Here is a 22,319-nt window from a genome sequence, read left to right as displayed (position 1 = left end):
GATCATTTGTAAATAGTTTTGTTTCTTTGTTTTTTTTTATGTATAATAAATACATTTTAGCTTTCATTAAACTTTTTAAAATATAAATGTTCCATCTTTAATACCCCTAGACTCAAACATGTAGCAATTTGTTTGATCTTATTGGTTGTAAAATTTATTTCAAATTATTTATAATTGACAAAAAAAGAAGCAATTTGTTAATTATTTGGTTGTATAAAATGATTTCATTATGTCATGGTAGCTAATGTGACATCATGACATTTCATTAGTGTTAGGTCAAAAAATATTATTTTCGCATTTTTTTGTGCCCGTGTGTGTGGGGAGAGGGTATTTTTTTTTTCCGATTTTTGCAATAAAACATTTATTCTTTCGACAGTAAATAAACGACACGTTTACCTTATCCATCAATTGAGTTTTTGTTTCCTTCAATTCCATTCGTTTCATTATTTTTCTTTTGTAATGGGATTAGGATTTATATATCTTAGTCCTCTACAAACTCCATCCAAGTATTAACTGGGATCCAAATCCATATATTACAATCTTTCTTGCCTATCACTGGTGGAAATGCATGATGTCACATCTGGCCACCATGACAAAGTGTAGTTATTCAGCATAATATCGTAGAGTTAGACAAGGTCGGGATAAGGTCAAAAGAAAAGTAGAGTAAATGATAGGCTGCCATCAAGCAACTTAATGCAATATAAAAAATGTCTAGACCAAAAATTGTTTTATGCTATTTTAACTTTTTCTCTAATCCAAAGTGCCCTATGTTAGAGAATAGGATTTTCTTTACATTAAAAATTTATCTTTGAAATTTATGAAATAATATAAGTATATGGTAAAGGCATAGGCTCAGGGAGTAAACCTTAACAAAAAATTCGGTTTGGAGTTCTGATAGCACTGCAACACTTTTCAGGCAACTTCTGCAATTGTACTGGGCTCTGACTGTATTGGCTTGCCTTTCTGTCAAACTTTGCAAAGCCAAGAGGGAGACCTTGATAACTGGGAAAACCTAGGTCTCGTAATCACCCACCAGGGCTGCATCCACATGTACAATACCAGCTTCAATTTTATATCCACAGCAGACACTAGACTAGATGCAGAACGCTATTGTCTCATTTGACAGAAGGTTGCCATCATAGTTTAAATTTTAAAAAAAGTTACAAACTTTGGGTCTCCCCACTTTTTATACAAGGTTGTTTTTGAAAATTACAAATTGAATAACAAAAAGTGAACTAAAGATACTAAAAGTAAAAATGCATACAAAACTATCAAAATGTAAAATAATTTTTTTTTATTTTATTTATTTTTTTTTTTTTATTACATTTTCACCCCAAACAAGGCACATTGCCACTTTGGTGTAGGGGGCTACTATCAGGGGAAACATCTACTGGGGTACTATGTAGGGATTTGGGCAGCGAGATGTTGGTTCACGTTGCACTTGAACTTATGCAAGTCAGTACAGTTGGGGAAGCAGTGACCTGGAATGGAATTCCAAAGTCTAGCAGTTCTGGGGAAGAAACTACTGGAGTAGAAAGATCTTTTACATCTAGGGATCTCTACAGTGTGAGGGTGGGATTTTGCAGCTTGTCAGGTCTCACGAGGGTGTTTACGTCGTGGGGGCACAAGTGCTTGCAGTTCATCAGAGCATTCACCATTATAATACTTGTAGAACAGGCAGAGGGATGCAACGTTTCGACGATGGGACAGAGGCTGAAGCTTAGATGCCAGTTTAGGGCCTATCAGATTTGCAACTCTCTTTTGAACCCTGTCAAGGAGCGAGAGACTAGTAGCCGATGCACCAGCCCAAATATGACAGCAATACTCTATACATGGGCGAATAGTGGCCTTGTAGAGGTACAGGATACTTTCGGGTGTTAGAAGTTTTCTAGCACGGTAGAGAGAGCCCACCTTCCTCGCAGCGGCCCTGGCAATGCTCTCGATGTAATTGTTCCAGCTCATGTTTCCTGTGAACGTTAGGCCAAGGAGCTTGAGAGACGTACTCTCAGATAAAGAGTCGTTGGCCATTGCTATAGGTGGTAGAGAAGGTTTCTTGTAATTATTGAATGAAACCAGTTTTGTCTTGGCGGCATTGAACGTGACCATCCATTTTTGTCCCCATTCCACTACAGATTGGAGGTCATCCTCTAGTGTTTCTGCCATTACTTTAGATATATGTTCATTTATCCTTCTTTAAAAGAAAAATGTATTCAAATTACAATAATTTAAATATAAATCGGATAATCATAGAGAATGAAGTAATTTGAAATTGAGAATGTATTATTTAAACAAAACCGCAATAGAAAAATAAATATTTAGCATATACCCCCCCCCCCATTTTTCTCTATATTAAAAGTCAAGCTTATGACGGAAAATAAAAGCACTGAGGTTTCTCAAGTCAAACAAAAGAAACAAATGTACACCTGAACGTTGCATCATTCATTTAGCTCATTTACTGGACTTAACTGATCTAATAACTTATACGATTTTGGCTTCTCCATTTTTGGATATTTTCACTATTTAAATTGGTCACGAAAAGGGTATCATAATATTAAATTAAAATTTAATATTTTAAAAGATTATTTAAAAATATTAATTTATTGTCACTAATGTTAACGTTTTAAAAAGTAAACGTTGAATTGTATTAAAAAAAAAAAACACATTGAAAATATTTTCTTCAAATCTGTTCTTGATCTTTTGGCTAGAAGCAAAGTGAAGTATCTGTGTTGGTTTTGGTACTACACATCATCCTTTCTCACCTTGGTCAGAAATTCTCCTAGACTTGGGTAATTTTAATTTTCATACCAATCCAGAGTGCTTCTTTTTGGGTATTGGGGAGCTAGATTTTATCTACATTAAAAACCGACCTTTTTGTCTAATCTGCTCAAGTGAGGAAGCCAAAGCTTTTATTCATTCACATTTTTTTTAATTAAAAATGTATTACTTTATAAATTTCTAAGATTGGTTTTTAATGTAGGTAAAATCCTGTTCCTCCCAAAATAGGACACTCTGTATTGGAACAAAAACTAAAATAGCCTCAGCCTGAAAGGATTTCTTTGAGGACAGTAAAGACATTGACAGAGCGATGAAAAAAATCTTTTTTAATAAAACTATGTATTTAAGATGCGATTTTAGTATACATAAAAATTACCGCAGTCTAGAAGAATTTTTCCTTCATTGAATTCTTATGTCCATTTTTAAAGTAAGGGAAATACTGCCCCCCCCCCCTCCAAAAATGTTTTTTACCCTACATTAAAAAAATATTTATTCCCCCCCCCCCTTTTTTTTCATAAGGAAACATTCTCTGTATTAACAACCTGGTGACAAAAACAACTTGGGTTTATTTCTTATTTAAAATCAAAATGCTCACCAAAAATTAAAAAGAATGTGTGTGTGAGGAAAAACTCAACCTATATACTCAACAAATACCTGATTACAAACTTGAAATTTGATAAATAGGGTATTCAAACACGTGAAAAAGTTTTTAATCAGTTTTAGACCGGAAAAAGAGATGCTAAAAGGTAAAAATTGAAAACTTAGTGGGCGGGGGGATCATTGGATTTTTATCTGTTTGTCAACTGTTTCACAAGGTTTGAAAACACTTTTCAAAAATCAAGCAGGTCTAATGGTTATAGTATTTGACTCACTGTCTTTACGTTTTGGTTTCGATCTCAGCTCGAGTGTTTTTTGTTTTTTTTATTTACAAGAAATGGACCAAGTAAAGATTAGATACCCCGGTAGCAGACGACAAAGATAGGCGCACATTTCCATTGACACCGGTTGTTCGACCTTGACATTGCCGTTGGTTGGTTGTAAACATGTCAAATAGCAGACATGTCCGAATGTTCGCGAGCAAGATTTTTTAAAAATATATTTACAAAACTTTTAAAGATTTAAAAGAAAAAATGTATATTTACAAAACATTTTTTTAATATTAAATATTTACAAAACTTTTAAGGATTAAAAAAAAAATTCTATTTATGCAAAACTTCTTAATGTAAGTAATAAAACGAACGTATTTAAACAAAATATATTTAAATAAATGGGTGTCTTTCTGGGTGCGTTCTTTTTATATATTTACAGAACTTTTAAATAAAACTATTAATAATAATAATAATAAATCGTAAATTTTTACGACGTGCCCAGCCCAGCCCCAGCATATTATAAACACTCCAACCTCCCTATGTTAAGAACGGCTTTCGGAATAACACATACAACCTCAAAAGCCGTGGGGAGGTAAGGAGGTGTTTATTCCGAAAGCCGTTCTTAACATGGAATGGTTGAGGATGTTTATACTACGCTGGGGCAGGTCGTAAAATAATACCAAATAAATAAATAGACCGACGTTATAACTGAGAATTTCAGATGATGTCAATTAAAAAATACACAGTTTAAAAAAAAAAATTAAATGAAATTATTATAACCAAACTTTTTAATAGCAGAAGCGAATATAAAATAACTGACTTGTTCGGATTTTTGCGACCAAGATTAATTTTTATGTACAATGTGTGTGTGCGTGTGTTTATCTTTCTTTGTGCGTCTTTTCATACAATTCAATATTTATTTAAAGTGCGATGTATGTAGGTAGTCAGTGAAAGGAGAAATCCTTCTAGACCGAGGCAATTTTTTATGCATAATAAAATCACAAGTATAAACAATCGAGATTTTAAAAATATATTTTATTCACATATCTTTTATAACCTTTATTTTTTTTATTAAAGATGAAGTGTACAAATCTTTTTATAATTTTCATTTTTATTTAAAAAAAAAAAAACAAACTTACTATTTGTTTACTTCTCCATAAAGACAAATTAAGTACAAGTTTAGCAACCGAAAATTTCAGTTTCTAATGTTTTGTAATTAATATAGTTCATTCCTTTTATTTTTTATTATAATCATTATTAGTTTTATTAAAGTTCTGTAAATATATTAAAAAACGCACTCAGAAAGACACCCATTTATTTTAATATATTTTGTTAAATTTACGTTCGTTTTGTTACTTACACAAAAATAAAATAAAAAAAAAAAAAAAGAATGACCTATATTAATTACAAAACATTAGAAACTGAAAATTTCGGACGCTAAACTTACTTGTACTTAATTTGTCTTTATGGAGAAGCAAACAAATAGCAAATGATTGGAAGAATGATCTGACATGATAGCTCCAATTTGCAAATTTATCAACAATTATTTAAATATTAGCAGGCCACTCAGTGTTACCCGGTCGTAAAATATACTTAAATATATTTTAATTCATGCGGATTTCATATTTATTATTATAGCGCCAATACTCTATTGATTATTATATTGTACCCAATATATTGTTGCAATTTCAAAAGTAAAAAAAAACAAGGTGCTTATGCACTTATTGAACCCCGCCATTTTCAAATAGTATTTTGAAGTCTGCGTGTACCTTTTCTAGTCTTTCACAAAAACACGCGTTCACATTTCAAGCTATATTACTTGTCATATACATACGCGCCCATGTTCACACACGTACATATATTCACGTTCGCGTACATACACTCACATTCATGTGTATATATACACACACGCTAATGTACGCACAGATGGACGACGTCACTTCCCTTTTCAAAGGAAATCCACACGTACGCAAAAGACCACCGGAAACAAGTATAAAAGCAAGAGACAAGCTGTTTCCAGCCCTTTTCAGACCAGCTTCCTAGCTGGGCGGTCTACGGACCGACAGTGTGCCTTATCGGCAGGCACGTGAACGCGTGTGCCTCACGCCACTTGCTACTATGTGGGGCAAAGAGCTAACAGACCGTACGTACACTTTATATGCTTTCTATCTCCATAACCTGGATTGACATTCTCACTCTTTCTTTCTCTATATATACAACTTGTCCCTGAGAATACCTTCGCGTAGTTGACTGCTAACTGATGTCAACCCTCTATCCTTTGTCTTTGTCTACACGCTCGACTATCATTCTCATTTCTACTATATTACTCACTTCTCATCCCATGCGTGAACAAACGATAGTGAGATGAACACACATTTCCTTTTCTTTCTACACCACCAGTTCCGCAACAAACGATGGTTACACCCGAACGCGGACATAAACACGTGTTATATCTAAAACATTCATTCTTTCAACAGTAAATAAACGACACGTTTATCTATTCCAGCAATTGAGTTTTTGTTTCCTTCTTTCCATCCGTTTCATTATTTTTCTTTTGTAACGGGATTAGGATTTATATATCTTAGTCCTCTACAAGTCAAATTAAAGTTTTGTAGTAGCTTTTTTATTGTTAGGTGAAAGTACAGACTAATTACAAAACACCCTCCTCTCCCAATGCTAAGAATGGCTTTCTAAATAACCATACTATTTCAGCACGATTCAATAAGTGCATAAGTACCCCCCCCAAAAGAAAGAAAAGAGTCTTGAGTGCCATTAGCTAGAATCGAAACCAAAACATGTAGCCTTCCAGCCTTATTCGTTACCATGTGAGCCACTAACAGATAGATACCAAAACTAAAAAAAAATCAACCAACATTAACATATAAATGTATATTTACACATGCGTAGAGAAGCTTTTTCAGTCAAATTCTAATTTTATTAATTTTGACCCATTAGCCGTTATTATTATCAGCTAAAATCAAATCAAATTTGTTTTCCGGATGTGAATTCCTGATTTACCATGTTTCAAGTCTGTAGACCAAAAATTGACAGTAGTTTGGTATTGACCATTCCTCACACAGACAGATAAGGTCACTATATATATATATATATATATATATATATATATATATATATATATATATATATATATATATATACACATATTAGAGATTAAATTATCTGATATTCCTTAAAGTCTTCTGGTATGCTTAAAAGTAAAATTAAATTAACATGTAGAATTTATTATTTATGTTCCTTATGCGCAAAGTTTAATTCTCGAAAATAACGTCTTTCACTCTTTCACTTCATCACAGCCAAGAAAACGATACGAAACTCATAAAAAACGTAAATATTTGGGAGTGAAGATCTTCAATATACCAGTTTTTGGTACTGGTCGCGGTAAGAGTTCCCTGCCGAACACCCTCAAAAAACAATGATTTCTCCCGCGCAGCCGCAAAAGACATGTTTTAGTTGCCATAGTAACAACACTTTTTATCGACATTGTTTTACTGTTTATGAATATTGAAATAAAAGACATTACTACACATTTATTAATAATATCTCACTTTTAATCACTTTTATCGACTTTTTAAAACTTTTTTTTTACTCTTTTTAAATGACAACGTTAATGTTTATGAATATTGAAATAAAACATTACTACACATTTATTAATATCTTTTTTTTTCTTTACTGTTTATGTGTCAATTTTATCGACTTTTTTTTTTTACTGTTTATGTGTCAATTTTATCGACTTTTTCTTTTCAAAAAGAAAATAACATTGATTAAACGTAAGTAAATTTATTATTCTATCATCATTTTGTGGTAAGTAAATTTCAAGAACCGCCGACAAGTTTTGTGGTAAGTAAATTTTAAGAACCGCCGATAAGTTTCATAAAAGAAAAAGTCGATAAAAGTGACACAAACAGTAAAAAAAAAAAAAAAAAAAAGATATTATTAATAAATGTGTAGTAATGTCTTTTATTTCAATATTCAATATAAGAAAAGAAAAAGTCGATAAAATTGACACATAAACAGTAAAGAAAAAAAAGATATTAATAAATGTGTAGTAATGTTTTATTTCAATATTCATAAACAACGTTGTCATTTAAAAAGAGTAAAAAAAAAAGTTTTAAAAAGTCGATAAAAGTGATTAAAAGTGAGATATTATTAATAAATGTGTAGTGATGTCTTTTATTTCAATATTCATAAACAGTAAAACAATGTCGATAAAAAGTGTTGTTACTATGGCAACTAAAACATGTCCTTTGCGGCTGCGCGGGAGAAATCATTGTTTTTTGAGGGTGTTCGGCAGGGAACTCTTACCGCGACCAGTACCCAGTTTTTCTTTAGTAATAAACATTTTCAATTTGCCATTGTCGATAAACATGTCAACTTTGACACGTAATTTTATCAGAGAAAGACCTAACACGAAAAACACAAACCCACATAAAACACCGTTAGCGGTGACGGTTTTATATTTGACCTTTTTACATATTAAAAGGTCAAATATAAAACCGGGACAAATTTGAATTGTCACCGCTAAACGGTGTTTTATGTGGCGTTGTGTTTTTCGTGTTAGGTCTTAACATCATGAGAAATATTTCTGAAAATGTCGTTCCAGCGCTAGAACTTTGCGTTCTAAATATTTCTATGAAAGACTTAGCTCTACAAACTTGCGATAATATTACCACTATCAAATGGTTGGCGCAACATGGCCTCATCGCCAATAAACTTGTTTGCAAAAAGTGCCGACATCCAATGCTTTTACAAGCGAGAAAAGGAAAAGCCTACAAGGATGGATATTGCTGGGCTTGCTCAAAATGTAACGGTAGAAAGAGCATACGGTTTGGTTCCTTCTTCGACCGTTCACATCTAAGTTTAATCCAAATATTAGAAATAATTTATTTGTGGTCGTTGGGACGGACTCAAGTCGAAGCATCTACACAGGCAGGTGTATCAACAAAAACCGTGGTGGATTGGTACAATTTCATTCGCGAGATTTGCGCGCGATATTTAACCGACAATCCTATGGAGATGGGTGGACCTAATCGAACCGTGGAAATTGATGAAACTAAATTTATGGAACGGACTAATCGCCGTGGAGAATATAAACCTGGTCAGTGGGTTCTTGGCATGATAGAACTAAAAACAAATGTGACAATGATGGTGCCCGTGGACAAAAGAGATACAGCGACTATTTTACCTGTTATTGCTCAATACGTGCGTGCAGGTACCCGTATTGTGACTGATAGATGGCAGAATTATAATGCTCTACCGCGGCAGGAACTGGAAAATCACGCATATACCTTTGTTGCCCCTAAAGACTCCACGAACAGCGTGAAAGACAGTTGGGATCTTTGTAAGGCGAAATTCAATGCTATGAGAGGAACTAGTGATGCTAATTTCAATAGTCACCTTCAGGAATTCCTCTGGCGACGTCGTATAAAAGACAATTTTTTCGGAAATATTTTATATTGGATACGCCATTATTATGATGTTTTTAATCTAGTGAAATTTGATTTTTAATAAACATTGTTTTGGATTTTGTTTCTTACTAAATTATAAAACTAAATAATTATGGCTATCATCACTCCATCGTGGCTTACGTAAAAAGAGGGTCGTTCCATTAAGTCATAGGACCTGCTGACATCGCAGACAGAATCAAGTACAGTTGTTACGGTTAGGTGATAGAAGACTATTTTATTTATTTTTTTACATAGGCGTCACCACTTATCAAAGCCGATAGGCCACTCAAGGATTACGAGGATATTTTCTGTTTTAATTCTCAAATGTCCAAGGTTCAAAAGTGACAGTATTTTCGGTACTTGTGCATTTTGCCACCGTGCTGAAATAATAACGTTATTATTTTTAAAGCCATTATTAAACATGGGGAGGGTGTAACTATTCTGTGCTTGCTTCCATCTCTCGTGAAGCTTGAAAACTGTTTAAAAATAGCGGATGCAGAAGTGCACAAGCACCGTATTTTCTTTTTCGAGAGATCGAAAATTATTTTATGCAATTAAAAGGGAGTATTTTTTTTTTTTTTTTTTGCCGGAAAGTTTTATTTTTTAAAAGTGTATTTAATTAATTTAAAATACACCTGTTTTAGAATATTTTTTAGATATTATTTCTTCTTCCATGCCCTATGCAACCGCCTTTCTTTTTTTGGTATTATTATACAAACACCGTGACAGGGTTAGGGTTTAGGGTTAGGGTTAATTCGCTGTCACGGTGTTTGTATAAATTTACCCTTTTTTTTGAACACCATTTCATATGAGGTGTCATGATGTAGACACCAAGCAATGGCTTCAGTAGATTAATATGCGTGATCAACTAATACAGTCACTTTCCCTCGACAATTTCTTTGACAATCAAAACGGAAAATATGTATCCGCGTAATAACTGTTCATCGGCTTTGTACTTTATCAGCACGCCACGTGACTTTAGTGGAACATCCTTCTGTTTACGTAAGCCACACTCGATAGTTTTGATATGCGTGATCGCCTTAAACATTTTTAATCCACTATATTTTCTGATTTCAGGGCATTTCTTTTTGTTTATAGTGAAGTTTTTAGCTTTAAGATGGCTGCCATTGAAACCGTAATAATAATATTGAATAAAGTTCAGTTTTATAAAAATTGATTCTTGTTCGTTTCTTCGAGCCCAGATCAAACTGTGGTATCTGCTTTGATGCTTCACGTCACTTTTTTTTGGTCTCGGTTAAGAGAGGAGAAATTCTTCATGACTGATACATTTTTTATTTTTATTACTATCCAGAATGCCTCTTTTTGGGGGAGCTGGTTTCCCTCCACATTAAAAACTGACCTTGTGTCTAACTCTGCCCTTGTGGGGAAGCAAATAAACGAAAAACTAAAACAAAAAGCAATTTTAAAAGTTTTCTTAAACTTTCTTTTAAAGAGACATTTATCAAAAATAAACTCTAGGCTGAAAGTTTGGAATAAGTCCGTTCGGTTTGTATTACTATACACAGAGTCGAAAAAGTTGTCAAAAAAAAAACAAAAAAAAAAAAAACAAATACATGTTATCAAAGCAAGATAAGTTACTTTTCTACCTAACTAGCTAATTTTTTAGTGTTTTTATTTAATGTAAAATGTTTATTCAGCTAAAAAAAAAAAAAAACAGTGTTTACCGCCACCGGTGTATTTGAAAAATACAAATAACGGTGGGTCGGTGGACTCTGTGTTGAACACATCAAGTTTGGGAAAATGAGTTAAAACTAAAAAACTATACAAAATACTGTTAGGAACTCACTCAATATATGTTACCATGACATGGGCTGACATATATTCGTCAGGTTTTTTAACAGTATTTTGTAGTTATTTAGTTTTAACTCACTTTCCCAAACTTAACATGTTTAACACAGAGTCCGCCGCCCTTTGTATTTTTCAAATACATCGGTGAACACTGTTTTTTTTTTTCGAGCTGAATAAACATTTTACATTAAATAAAAACACTAAAACATTAACCAGTTAGGTTGAAAAGTAACTTACCTTGCCTTAGATAACATTTATTTGTTTTTTGACAACTTTTTCGAATCTATGTGTATATTAATAAAAACACAAATTAATTCTTATTTTAGTCATGTAAATTATTTTGAGTTGAAAACAAAACACTCAAATCGGATTATTTTGTGTCCCCTCCTCCAAAGAAACAACAGTCCTTTTTTTTTTCTTCTTTTATCTCTAACCAACAATAAAATACCATGCTTAGTTTCTGGTCAAGTAAAAAACCCGTCTTTTTATGTTGCCACCTTCGACTCTCAACAATGCCGAAATTTGCATAATTGTATCATTCATTCATTTAAAGAGTTTCAGTTTTGTGCTTCACTGCTTCCCTAGAGTAGAAAAATGTCAACCGGTTTGTTTTACTATACACAGATTCAAAAAAGTTGTCAAAAAACAAATATATAACAAATGTTATCAAAGGCAACATAAGCTACTTTACTTAACTGGAAAAGTTTTTAGTGTTTTTATTTAATGTAAAACGTTTATTCGATTTGAAAATCATACAGTGTTTATTGATATATTTGAAAAAGATAAATGGCGGTGAGGTGTCTGTTGAATATGTTAAGTTTGGGAAAATGAGTTCAAACTAAAAAATTATCCAAAATACTATTACGCTTACTGTTATGCCTCTCCACAATCTCATGATCATATATGGGGCATTACAGCGGGAGTCGTTTTTGTCAGGTGCTCTTTTGTAAAAGTGATGCTTCTTTAAAGTCATATGCTTCCACTTCTGTCACAGATAAATCTGATTATCTGTAATCCATCTAACCAAATTTCATGGTACAGCAATACTCTGTTGGTCGAAGACTGCATGTGGATTTGTACACACACACACACACAGAGTCTCTGACCTGGTAAGGACTGCTCAGTATCTGCTGATGGTGATACATCACCCCCTTTCACCCGACTTCATAACGGTAAATTACATTGGCTGGTGTGGTCAAACAGGATCATTGTCTTTTGGAGCTGCATTGTACCAATATGGTATGGAATAGTGCATCCTGGCTGTAATTCATTTCACAGTACAATGGAATCACTCTGCTATTCCATTCCCGGAGGGGGCATATGCACAACAAAATTTCAAGTTCACACGCCACTCATCTGAGAACATCCTGAATTGCTTGCTGCAGAAGGTTGTGTTATTATTTGTGAGTAGCTCCTATGATGGACCACATTCACAGAAGACTACTTTCAATTAATGAATCACACTTGCTACGTCCTGCTATGCCAATGCCTCCCAATTTATCGCATCAATCCCCAACAACAGATGATTTTCCATGCACTGCCAGAACATTGATCATGACAGAGTTACTTTTGTCCGTAGAAATGGTGACCATTTCATTACCACAGCATATGAAACGCACCTCCAATAGTCATGACATCTACCCTTGCTGTCTTGCAAGATTGGCATCGATTCGCATTTACTATCATATGCGAAAATTCTGTGTCAATTAACATCAAACATAGCATTCCATCAATATAGACTATAATCTCCGGGAGCACCGCATTTACATCTTAGTGGGAGAATAGGTTGATGCTGATACCTTTTCCCTTTGTTCATTTCCCAAACAGTCCTGGGCACAGTGTCCAACCTTACCGCATTGTTTCATCTCTTCAATAGTCTCTTGTAACGTGACGTTTGTGGCTGCATCTGTAGCAGTTCACACCATTGATCAAGTTGTTCTTAGAGGAACTATGAATTTATGGCAGGGTGAACTCAACTATGACCACGTGGTGGCTTTGGTCCCTAGTTGATGTCAGTACCCTTGCTCTCATTATTTGGTTCTCCATGACTAAGGTTTCAAATTTAGCACTAGCTGGAGTTTAATGGAGATGGCAGCAGAGAACTCTACAACAAAAACCATTGGTAATCCTTTCCAGACCAATTCTCTCAAAGCCAGCCAATCTGACCAACTGTTTGATGTTTGCGTAAATATTCACCTACTTGCCAGCCCATCTAACTACAGTCAACTTCCTATAGGCTGTAAACGCCTCTCTTCACTGAGCCACTATCTTCACGGCCAGTTAGTCGCTCTCATTCATCTCCAAGTAGATGCAATGGGAGCAGGTTCATATCACCCACCTTCTAACCTCAATTTCTTCAAATATCCGGAAAACTACGGAGTGGGGTGCTTTTGAAAAAAAAAAAAAAAAAAAAAAAAAAAAAATATAGAATAATAAAGAACAAAATGAAAAAAAAAATAGAATAATAAAGGACAAAATGAAAACGCGGATTCCATGAACAAAGCTTCTTTCTTAGAACTGCATGCCTGTGGAGCTCTGTTCCGTCTGCCTGCTTCCCACCGGACTACAACTTGGATGTCTTCAAGTCCAACATTACCAAATTCCTAATGAAACGCCCCCTTAAGTAAACCCTTCATCAAATCTCCACACTAACGTAATGTACTTGCAATAACCCTTATCCCTGAGTGGCTTCCAGGCCTTGATAAGTGGTGATCACTGTGTAAAAAAAAAAAAAAAAGGATTAAAAAAGGACAAAGAAACTCTGTAAAATAAGTGAAAAAAAACCCTAAAATATTTATCTTAGTATTTTTTCTGTCCATGTTTCAACATAATCTTGTCAAATTTTAACAAACTTCTAGCGGCGATGAAGTTATCTCCCCTGCCCCATCCTTTCAGCTACGAAAAACAAGATGGCCGCGACACGATCAATCTCATTAAAGTTTGATTTACACGATTAAATGAACTTATTTAGTTCTATAAAAGCTACCATAGTTTCTTCTAAGCTATCATTAAATTTTGGATTTTTTAATTTTGCCACGTGAAATCTATAGAGTGAAATAAAAGATACAATTATTTGAAATTCAGGTACTTATGTTATGTTTTTGCATATTCTTATAGCAAATAATCCTAAATCTTATTTAGACAAAAATAAATAAATAAATAAATAAATAATTGATTCAAAAACCTTTTTAAAAAAAACAAAAATTAAATGTGTTATTCATTGACACAAAAATGGCAGTGAATGTTATTTTTTTTTTTTGGGGGGGGGGTTAAATTTAAAATTCTATTAAAAATAGCAGAAAAAGTTTTATACTATTCCACTTTTCATATGTGGGGGTCGTCAGGCCTTTTTAGGAACTAACTTCCTCCACAAATAAATAAAAATAAAAAGAAGAAGACTTACATGCAAAACAAATGGAGGTTTATTCACAGAAACCAACAATTAACAAATAAAATATAATTCTCTTTATAATGAGTTCAGAAGTCCTTTTTAAGTGTTCGTATAAAAAAAGGAGAATGTATTTTTTGTTGAACTGTTCATATATGTTAAGAGAGGCAATAGGTAATGTTCGCCTGTGAAATTGTATGAAGCGTGCGGAGCGGTGAAAATGGAAGAGTGATAGTAACACGCGTGGAACGTCGGAATGAAAATGCAGTAGAGAGAGATTTGATGTTTGTGTGTGCTTAAATACTATTTGGACCGGCTCCCAGCGAGCTTAAAAAGAAAAGTTTAGAAAAATGTCCTTGGAAAATCCCATTGGACGGAAACATCACGTGGGGTGCTCTGTACTACGTCCGCTCGTTTTGAGTCGATTTAATATATAAGGCCACGCCGGAATTTGCGTAGGAGTTATTTTTTATATTTCACGGCCAACATAATCATAATCATACTGCGCGCCTAAATTGTATTTATTTTTATAACAATTTTTAATCCAAATCTTAACCGTGTCAACTGGCACACATAATAAAATTTAGACTTTTATCTTTCTGGAAAAAAAGTTGCTCAAGATTAATGGATTTTAATAGATTTTAATTAGTTTTTAAAAAAAATTGTTTTTTTTTTCTCTATTTTTTAACCGTACCTAATTAAAATGTGTAAACATTTAAGAAAAAAAAAGTGTGTATGGGGGGAGGGGAATAAAAAAATGTCGACACACGTTTCATTTTTAAAAATGTAATTTTATAATAAACTAGCAAAGGTACCTGCATTTTGCTATACTCCGTACAGCAAAGTCCCGACCTTAACATTTGACATTAACCTTGAAAAATATCCCTAGGTCGGAGACCATCATCATGTCAGATTTGGTCATGATCGATTGAGTGGTGTGGGCTGTAGGAGAGTATATATATATATATATATATATATATATATATATATATATATATATATAGGCTATGACCTTGACCTTTGACCTTAACCTTGAGAAATGGTGTACCTATTTACAATGCCTTCCCACAGGACAGAGTTAGACACCAGCGTCGTTTTTTAACATAGAGAAAAGGTACAAAAATAAAAAAATTGTCTCAGTTGTGAAGGACTGCTCCTCCACTGAAAGAGAACAAGAAATGGAAGTGCAGCATCTGAAGAACAGATACTACACTTTGATCTTGGCCAAATGGTGTACACCATCTCTTGGTGGAGGGGACCATCATCATGCCAGGTTTGGTCACGGTTTAGTGATTTGGGGTGTAATAGAGTTGTACACACAGGCACACACATGAACGCTACTACATTATATATGAATATAAAACCCTAGGCATCTCCAATCCGTCATGTAGAACGTCATCATTGTACACATTAGTGACGTCACCATTTCGTGTGTTTACTCAAGGCCACCTCGGTTTACTATAGTCTGGGTCAATTTCTATGGAAAATCATTTATGCAGAAATTTATGAATAAATAACATGTACAATAAAAAAAATGGATAATAAACAATATAAGACATACCTTTTGTACAACAAATAGATTTTTAATAACGAACTACACAGACAAATTAATTTTAACCTGTTCTGTTGATACATGTATCTAAAGATGCTACTGCTTACATGCGTCCATATTTTTTGGAAAAAAAGCGCAAAATTTGATTATCACCCTCTGTCATTTTAAATAATCAAATCCAAACAAATTTATTTTAGTCGATTTTGCTTTTACTGTTATATGGACCAAGTAAAGATTAGATACCCCGGTAGCAGAAGACAAAGATAGGCACACATTTCAAGTGACACCGGTTGTTCAACCTTGACATTACCGTTGGTTGTTTGTAAACATGTCAAATAGCAGACATGTTCGAATGTTTGCAAAAACTTTTTATGATTTAAAAGAAAAAATATATATTTACAAAACATTTTCTTTAATATTAAATATTTACAAAACTTTTAAGGATTAAAAAAACTTTTTGCATAAGTAGAAAACGAACGTAAATTTAACAAAATATATTAAAATAAATGGGTGTCTTTCTGAGTGCGTTTTTTAATATATTTACAGAACTTTAATAAAACTAAAAATAATAATAATTATAATAAAAATAAAAAAAACTCAAAAGAATGAACTATATTAATTACAAAACCTTAGAAACTGAAAATTTCGGACGCTAAACTTACTTGTACTTAATTTGTTTTTATGAAGAATAAACAAATAGCAACTGAAAATTATAAAAAGATTTATACACTTCATCTTTATAAAAATAAAAGTTATAAAAGATATATGAATAAAATATATTTTTTAAAATCTCGATTGTTTATACTTGTGATTTTATTATTGCCTCGATCTAGAAGGATTTCTCCTTTCACTGACTACCTACATACATCACACTTTAAATAAATATTGAATTGTATGAAAAATGCACAAAGACAGATAAATAAACACACACAGACACACAGACACACACACACTGTACATAAAAATTAATCTTGGTCGCAAAAATCCGAACAAGTCAGTTATTTTATATTAGTTTCTGCCATTAAAAAGATTGGTTATAATAATTTACAAAAAATTTAAATGAAACTATGTATTTGTTAACTGACATCATCCGAAATTCTCAGTTATAACGTTGGTTTATTTATTTAGTTGGTATTATTTTACCAGCGTAGTATAAACACCCTGTAGTGGACTGGTAGATCTGCCAGTTGTACAAAATAGGAAAAATGAATTGAATTATTGAGAAAGAAACGAACAACACGTTTATTGAAATAAACGAACTAGAATTTATTTCATGAAGAAACAAATTAGATGAAAGGGTACAGCACGTGTTTAGTTTGGTGTGCGTCTCTCGCTGTTAGCTGGTGAGAGGGAAAGTCTATTGTTGTAGAGAGAGAGAGTCAATCCAGGCCATGGAGAGAGAAAGTGTGTAAGGTGTATGTACTATCTATTGGCTCTTGCCCCACACATAGTAGTAGGTGATGTGAGGCGTGTGTGCGCGCGCCCCAAAAGGGAACAGTTGGTTCGTCGACCGCTCAGCTCGGGAGCTGAATCAAAAAGGAGGAAACAGCTCAGGTCTCTTGCTTTTATAGTTGTTTCCGGTGGTCTTTTGCGCATGTGTGGATTTCCTTTGAAAGGGGAAGTGACGTTGCGTACGGGTGCGCGTACGTGTGAATACATGTGTACGTTAGCGTATGTGTGTATGCACGTATATGTATGTGTGTGTACATGTGCGCATATGTATATGACAAGAAAAATGGCTTCAGATGTGAATGCATGTTTTTGTGCAAGCCTAGAAAGGGCTTGTACAATACACCCCTTCCCAGGAAAAAAAAAATATGCAGCGTATTTTATTTATTTATTTTTTTTTATGTGTTGGGCAATTGACTTTTCGTCCTGTTTTTTTGCTGTTGGTGTGGTTGTTTAAAAAAACGGAGTGTGTTCATAAGAAAAGTATTTACTTATGCATGGAAAAGGCGTTTACTCTTTTTTTTAGGGTGACATTTGTTTTTTGTTTTTTTGTGCTGACATGTGCAACGAGTTGCTTGGACAATGAAGTGAATTGTTCGTTTGGAAGGAAAATTTTTGTTCATGTTGACGTGGTGTGTCCAGTTGACGATGTCTTCGCAAGTGAGTCTGCGGTAGAGTGTACATTGTCTGTACAAGCACTAGTTGCACATTCGTTAGTGTTGAACGGTGGGTGTCCAGTTGCCGGCTGTCAACGAAACTTCCAGTTGTGAGTTTATCCGTGTGTGTGGTGCATCTCAACTCGTATTTTTGATTCAACTTCTTACTATGTGTTGATAGGGATGTCCTGTAATTGTTTCTTTGTTGTTGCATCTGCAGTGCGGGAGAGAATGTGCACAAGCCTATGTGATTTTGCTCCTTGCGTTTGTTGCAGGGTAATGTCAGGAAACCATGAAAATTGTTTGTCGAGCTCAAATTTTTCTTTATATTCGGTATAAAGTTGACAGCTCCGTGTTTATTTTCCTGCAGAGCCTGACGAGGGGTTTCGTCATTGTTGTTCGTCCGCTGCTGGAGAAATTTTTTTTTCCTCGCTGTCTGTATACCCAACATTGCTTGTGTTTAGTCAAATAACAGGTGATTTGCCGGTTGTCTGAAATGGAAAAGAGTTCTGGAAAAACGAGGTCCATTAGTGCGAAGAGGAAAAGGGGGGTTCAATGCCATTATTGCTTGTTGAGATTCTTGTCGGTAGTAGTTCACTTGTTTTTCTCTGTTGAAAAGTTTGTTTTTTGTTTATCAAATAAAACACGCATCTTCCTCAAAACAATTCATTTAAAAAAAGTAGGGTCACCATGCATGTTTGTTTTACGTCAGTCGGTCACCAGTTTGTTGCGGGGCTTGTGGTATAGAAGGAAATGCGTGTTCATCTCACGTTCGGGTGTCACCAGTTTGTAGTGGACTGGGGGTATAGAAGGAAATGCGTGTTCATCTCACATTCAGGTGTCACCAATTTGTTGTGGTGGCTTGTAGAATAGAAGGAAATGCGTATTAATCTCACGTCGGGTCACTAATTTGTAGTGGACTGGTGGATATATTATACATATCCCCCCAGTCGTACAAAATAGGAAAAATGAATTGTTTTGAGAAAGAAAAGAACGTGTTTATTGAATTAAACGAACTAGAATTTATTTCATGAAGAAACAAAGGGTACAGTGCGTGTTTAGTTTGGCGTGCATCTCTCGCTGTTAGCTGGTGAGAGGAAAAGTCTATTGTTGTAGAGAGAGAGAGTGAGAAAGTCAATCCAGTTTGGCGCGCGTCTCTCACTGTTAGCTGGTGAGAGGGAAAGTCTATAGTTGTAGAGAGAGAGAAGGAGAGTCAATCCATGGAGAGAGAAAGTGTGTAAGGTGTACATACTGTCTGTTGGCTCTTGCCCCACACATAGTAGCAGGTGACGTGAGGCGCGCGGGTGTGCGCCCTGAAAGGGAACAGTTGGTCCGTTGACCGTTCAGCTCAAGAGCTGAATCGAAAAGGAGGAAACAGCTCAGGTCTCTTGCTTTTATAGTTGTTTCCAATGGTCTTTTGCGCATGTGTGGATTTCCTTCAAAGAGGAAGTGACGTTGCCCATGTGTGCGTACATGTGTGTACGTTAATGTATATGTGTATGCACATGAATGTGAGTATATGCATGTGTGTGTACATGTGCGCGTATGTGTATGACAAGAAAAATGGCTTCAGATGTGAACGCATGTTTTTGTACAAGTCTAGAAAGGGCTCGTACAACCCCCAACCAACCCGGTCCTGGATATGACCTAAAACTATATCTGATGGTGAGGCCCCACCTTGCGGGCCTTGGGGAGTGTGGAGCCATCCTTTAATTGCCATTGCTCCCAGGTCCACTCTGACCTGGAGTGGTAGTACCTGTTATGGTCCCAACTATGGGTTAAATAGAATCTGACTGAAAAAAATAAAAAAATATACTCCATTAAAAATCGTTCCTCGAAATAACTAGATGATTCGGCATTAAATAACCTGAAAAAGGTTGATATGCCGTAAAACAAAAACAACCAACCAACCAACCAACCCAACCACCCGATGTTAAGAACGGCTTTTGGAATAAACACCTCCCAACCTCCTCATGTTAAGAACGGCTTTTGAGGTTGTGGGTGTTATTCCGAAAGCTTGTTCTAATAGCTTGGAATGTTCATAATATGCTGGGGCACGTCGTAAAAATTTACCATTTATTTATTTATATTATTATTAATAGTTTTATTAAAAAATTTTGTAAATATATAAAAAGAACGTACTCAGACACCCATTTATTTCAATATATTTTGTTTAAATATGTTTGTGTTGTTACTTAAATTAAAAAATTTTGCGTAATAGAAAAGTTTTGTTTTTTTAATCCTTAAAAGTTTTGTAAATATTTAATATTAAAGAAAATGTTTTGTAAATATATATTTTTTCTTTTAAATCTTAAAACGTTTTGTAAATATATTTTTAAAAAATCTTGCTCGCAAACATAGGAACATGTCTGCTATTTGACGTGTTTACAAACAACCAACGACAATGCCAAGGTCGAACAACCGGTGCCACTTGAAATGTCTTCTGCTACCGGGGTATCTAATCTTTACTTGATCCAAAAAAATCTATTTAAACTTCATATCGCATAATATTTGAAATTAATATCATTTAAAGCTTTTTGAACATAATTATTTTTTTAGAATTCTGTTTTGTTGTTGTAATTCAAACAATTATATTACCAAGAAAAAAATATCAAGACAAAGTGTTTATTTTTTTTAGATAATAATATTGATTTTATGTTTAATTTTATTTACAACTTAAAGGTAAGTAAAAAAAAACTTTTTTAATTATTTGATCTTTTCAGCTTTAAAAAATGTTGAAATTTTTATCGATCTACATTTTTGTTTAATTGTCGTAATATGAAATATCGGGGGAGGGGGGTGTAGAATCCCTAAAAAAATATTGGTACTTAATGTCGAGTGTGGACCCTGCACAAACATTTGTCTATTTAGCCATGAAAAACTTTTTCAGGCCAAAATAAATTTAAAAAAAAAAGCCCCCAAAAATGCCAAATTGATTTTAAACTCCAAATTAATCGAGCGTGTTTTCCGTTTTGACTTTTTTTTTTTTTTTTACATGGGAATCACCACTTATCAAGGCCCGGAAGCCACTCGGGGATAAGGGTTATTTTGTGTACAATAATCAATGAGATAATATCGTAGTAATAGTTGGTATTGGAGATTTGATAAAGTGTCTTACTTAAGGGGGTGATTAATCAGGAATTTGTTTATGTTGGACTTGAAGACGTCCAAGTTGTAGCCAGGTGAGAAACAGGCAAACGGAAGAGAATTCCACAGGCATGCGTGCACTTCTCAGAAAAAAGCTATGTTCATGGAATAGTAAATTTCATTCATACTTTTATTTTGTTCTTGTTTTATATTATTTTAATCCATTATAAATTTATTTTTATTTTAATTCATTTTAAATTTATTTTTATTTATTTTAAATTTATTTTTATTTTATTTCATTCTAAATTTGATAGTTTTTTTTTTCGAACAAATAAATAATTTTAAACATTGAATTAAAGCAAGTTTGAAGGGTTAACAACAAATTAATCAATAACATGTTTAAAATTATTTATTTGTTCGAAAAACAAAAAAAAAACAAAAACAAAAAAAACTATTTTATAAAAATTCAATGTTGCTTTCATAATAATATTATATTAAAATTATATTTTCTTACGGAAACTTTTCAATAAATGTTTTTACAATTATATTTTGATAAGTTTTTATACAGTACATGCTTTTGTTTTCATTTCCCGTTTTCAGTAATTTATTATTATTAAATTAATGGTGTCTCCCTTACATTTGCACAGCAGATGCGTGAAATAAAATGGCGTCTCCAATTTCGGCAATAAAGTGTAGAAGCACCAAATTAAATTACAGTTATATCGTGTTATATAGGGGTGGAGGTAAAACTGCGGCGCGCGTTGGAGGTACCTATAGAACTCATATGTAGGCGGTCGAATATAAAACCGGGACAACTGTGAATTGTCACCGGCTGGCGGTGTCTTATGTTGACTTTTGTTTTTGTAAAAGCCATGAGATATATTTCTGAAAATATCGTTCCAGCCCTTGAACTTTGTGTTCTAAATATTTCTACGAAAGACTTAGCCCTACAAACTTGCGATACCGTTACTACTATCGGATGGTTGGCCGAACATGGCCTAATCGCCAATAAACTTGTTTGCAAGAAATGTCGACATCCAATGAATTTGCAAGCGAGTAAAGGAAAAAGAGACATAGATGGACACTGCTGGGTTTGCTCGAAATGTCGCAGTCACAAAAATATACGGTTTGGTTCCTTTTTCGAGGGTTCACATCTCAATTTAATTCAAATATTAGAAATAATATATTTGTGGTCGTTGGAACGTACCCTAACCGAAACATCCAAACAGACAGGCGTATCAACACAAACTTTGGGAGATTGGTACAATT

General features: G+C 33.9%; 1 protein-coding gene across 2 annotated transcripts in view; it reads right to left on the bottom strand.

Moving 5' to 3' along the window:
• LOC145243667 (isovaleryl-CoA dehydrogenase, mitochondrial-like) overlaps window positions 1–22,319 on the bottom strand; it is a 191,075-nt gene that overhangs the window by 37,185 nt on the left and 131,571 nt on the right. Inside the window, exon 1 of one of the 2 annotated variants that reach the window (XM_080106715.1) lies at window positions 397–420. The exons of the other annotated variant lie outside the window; for it this stretch is intronic. Coding sequence (XP_079962841.1) covers window positions 397–405 — 9 coding nt within the window. The 5' untranslated portion in view covers window positions 406–420. Of the gene's footprint in view, window positions 1–396; window positions 421–22,319 lie in introns of those variants that run through there. 2 annotated transcript variants of the gene reach the window in all.

The sequence above is a fragment of the Euprymna scolopes genome, chromosome 22 (genome assembly GCF_053919585.1).
Source record: "Euprymna scolopes isolate OS-2025 chromosome 22, ASM5391958v1, whole genome shotgun sequence".
Taxonomy (NCBI): domain Eukaryota; kingdom Metazoa; phylum Mollusca; class Cephalopoda; order Sepiida; family Sepiolidae; genus Euprymna; species Euprymna scolopes.
The sequence above is the reverse complement of the archived record's forward strand: the minus strand, read 5'-3'. Positions and strand labels throughout refer to the sequence as shown.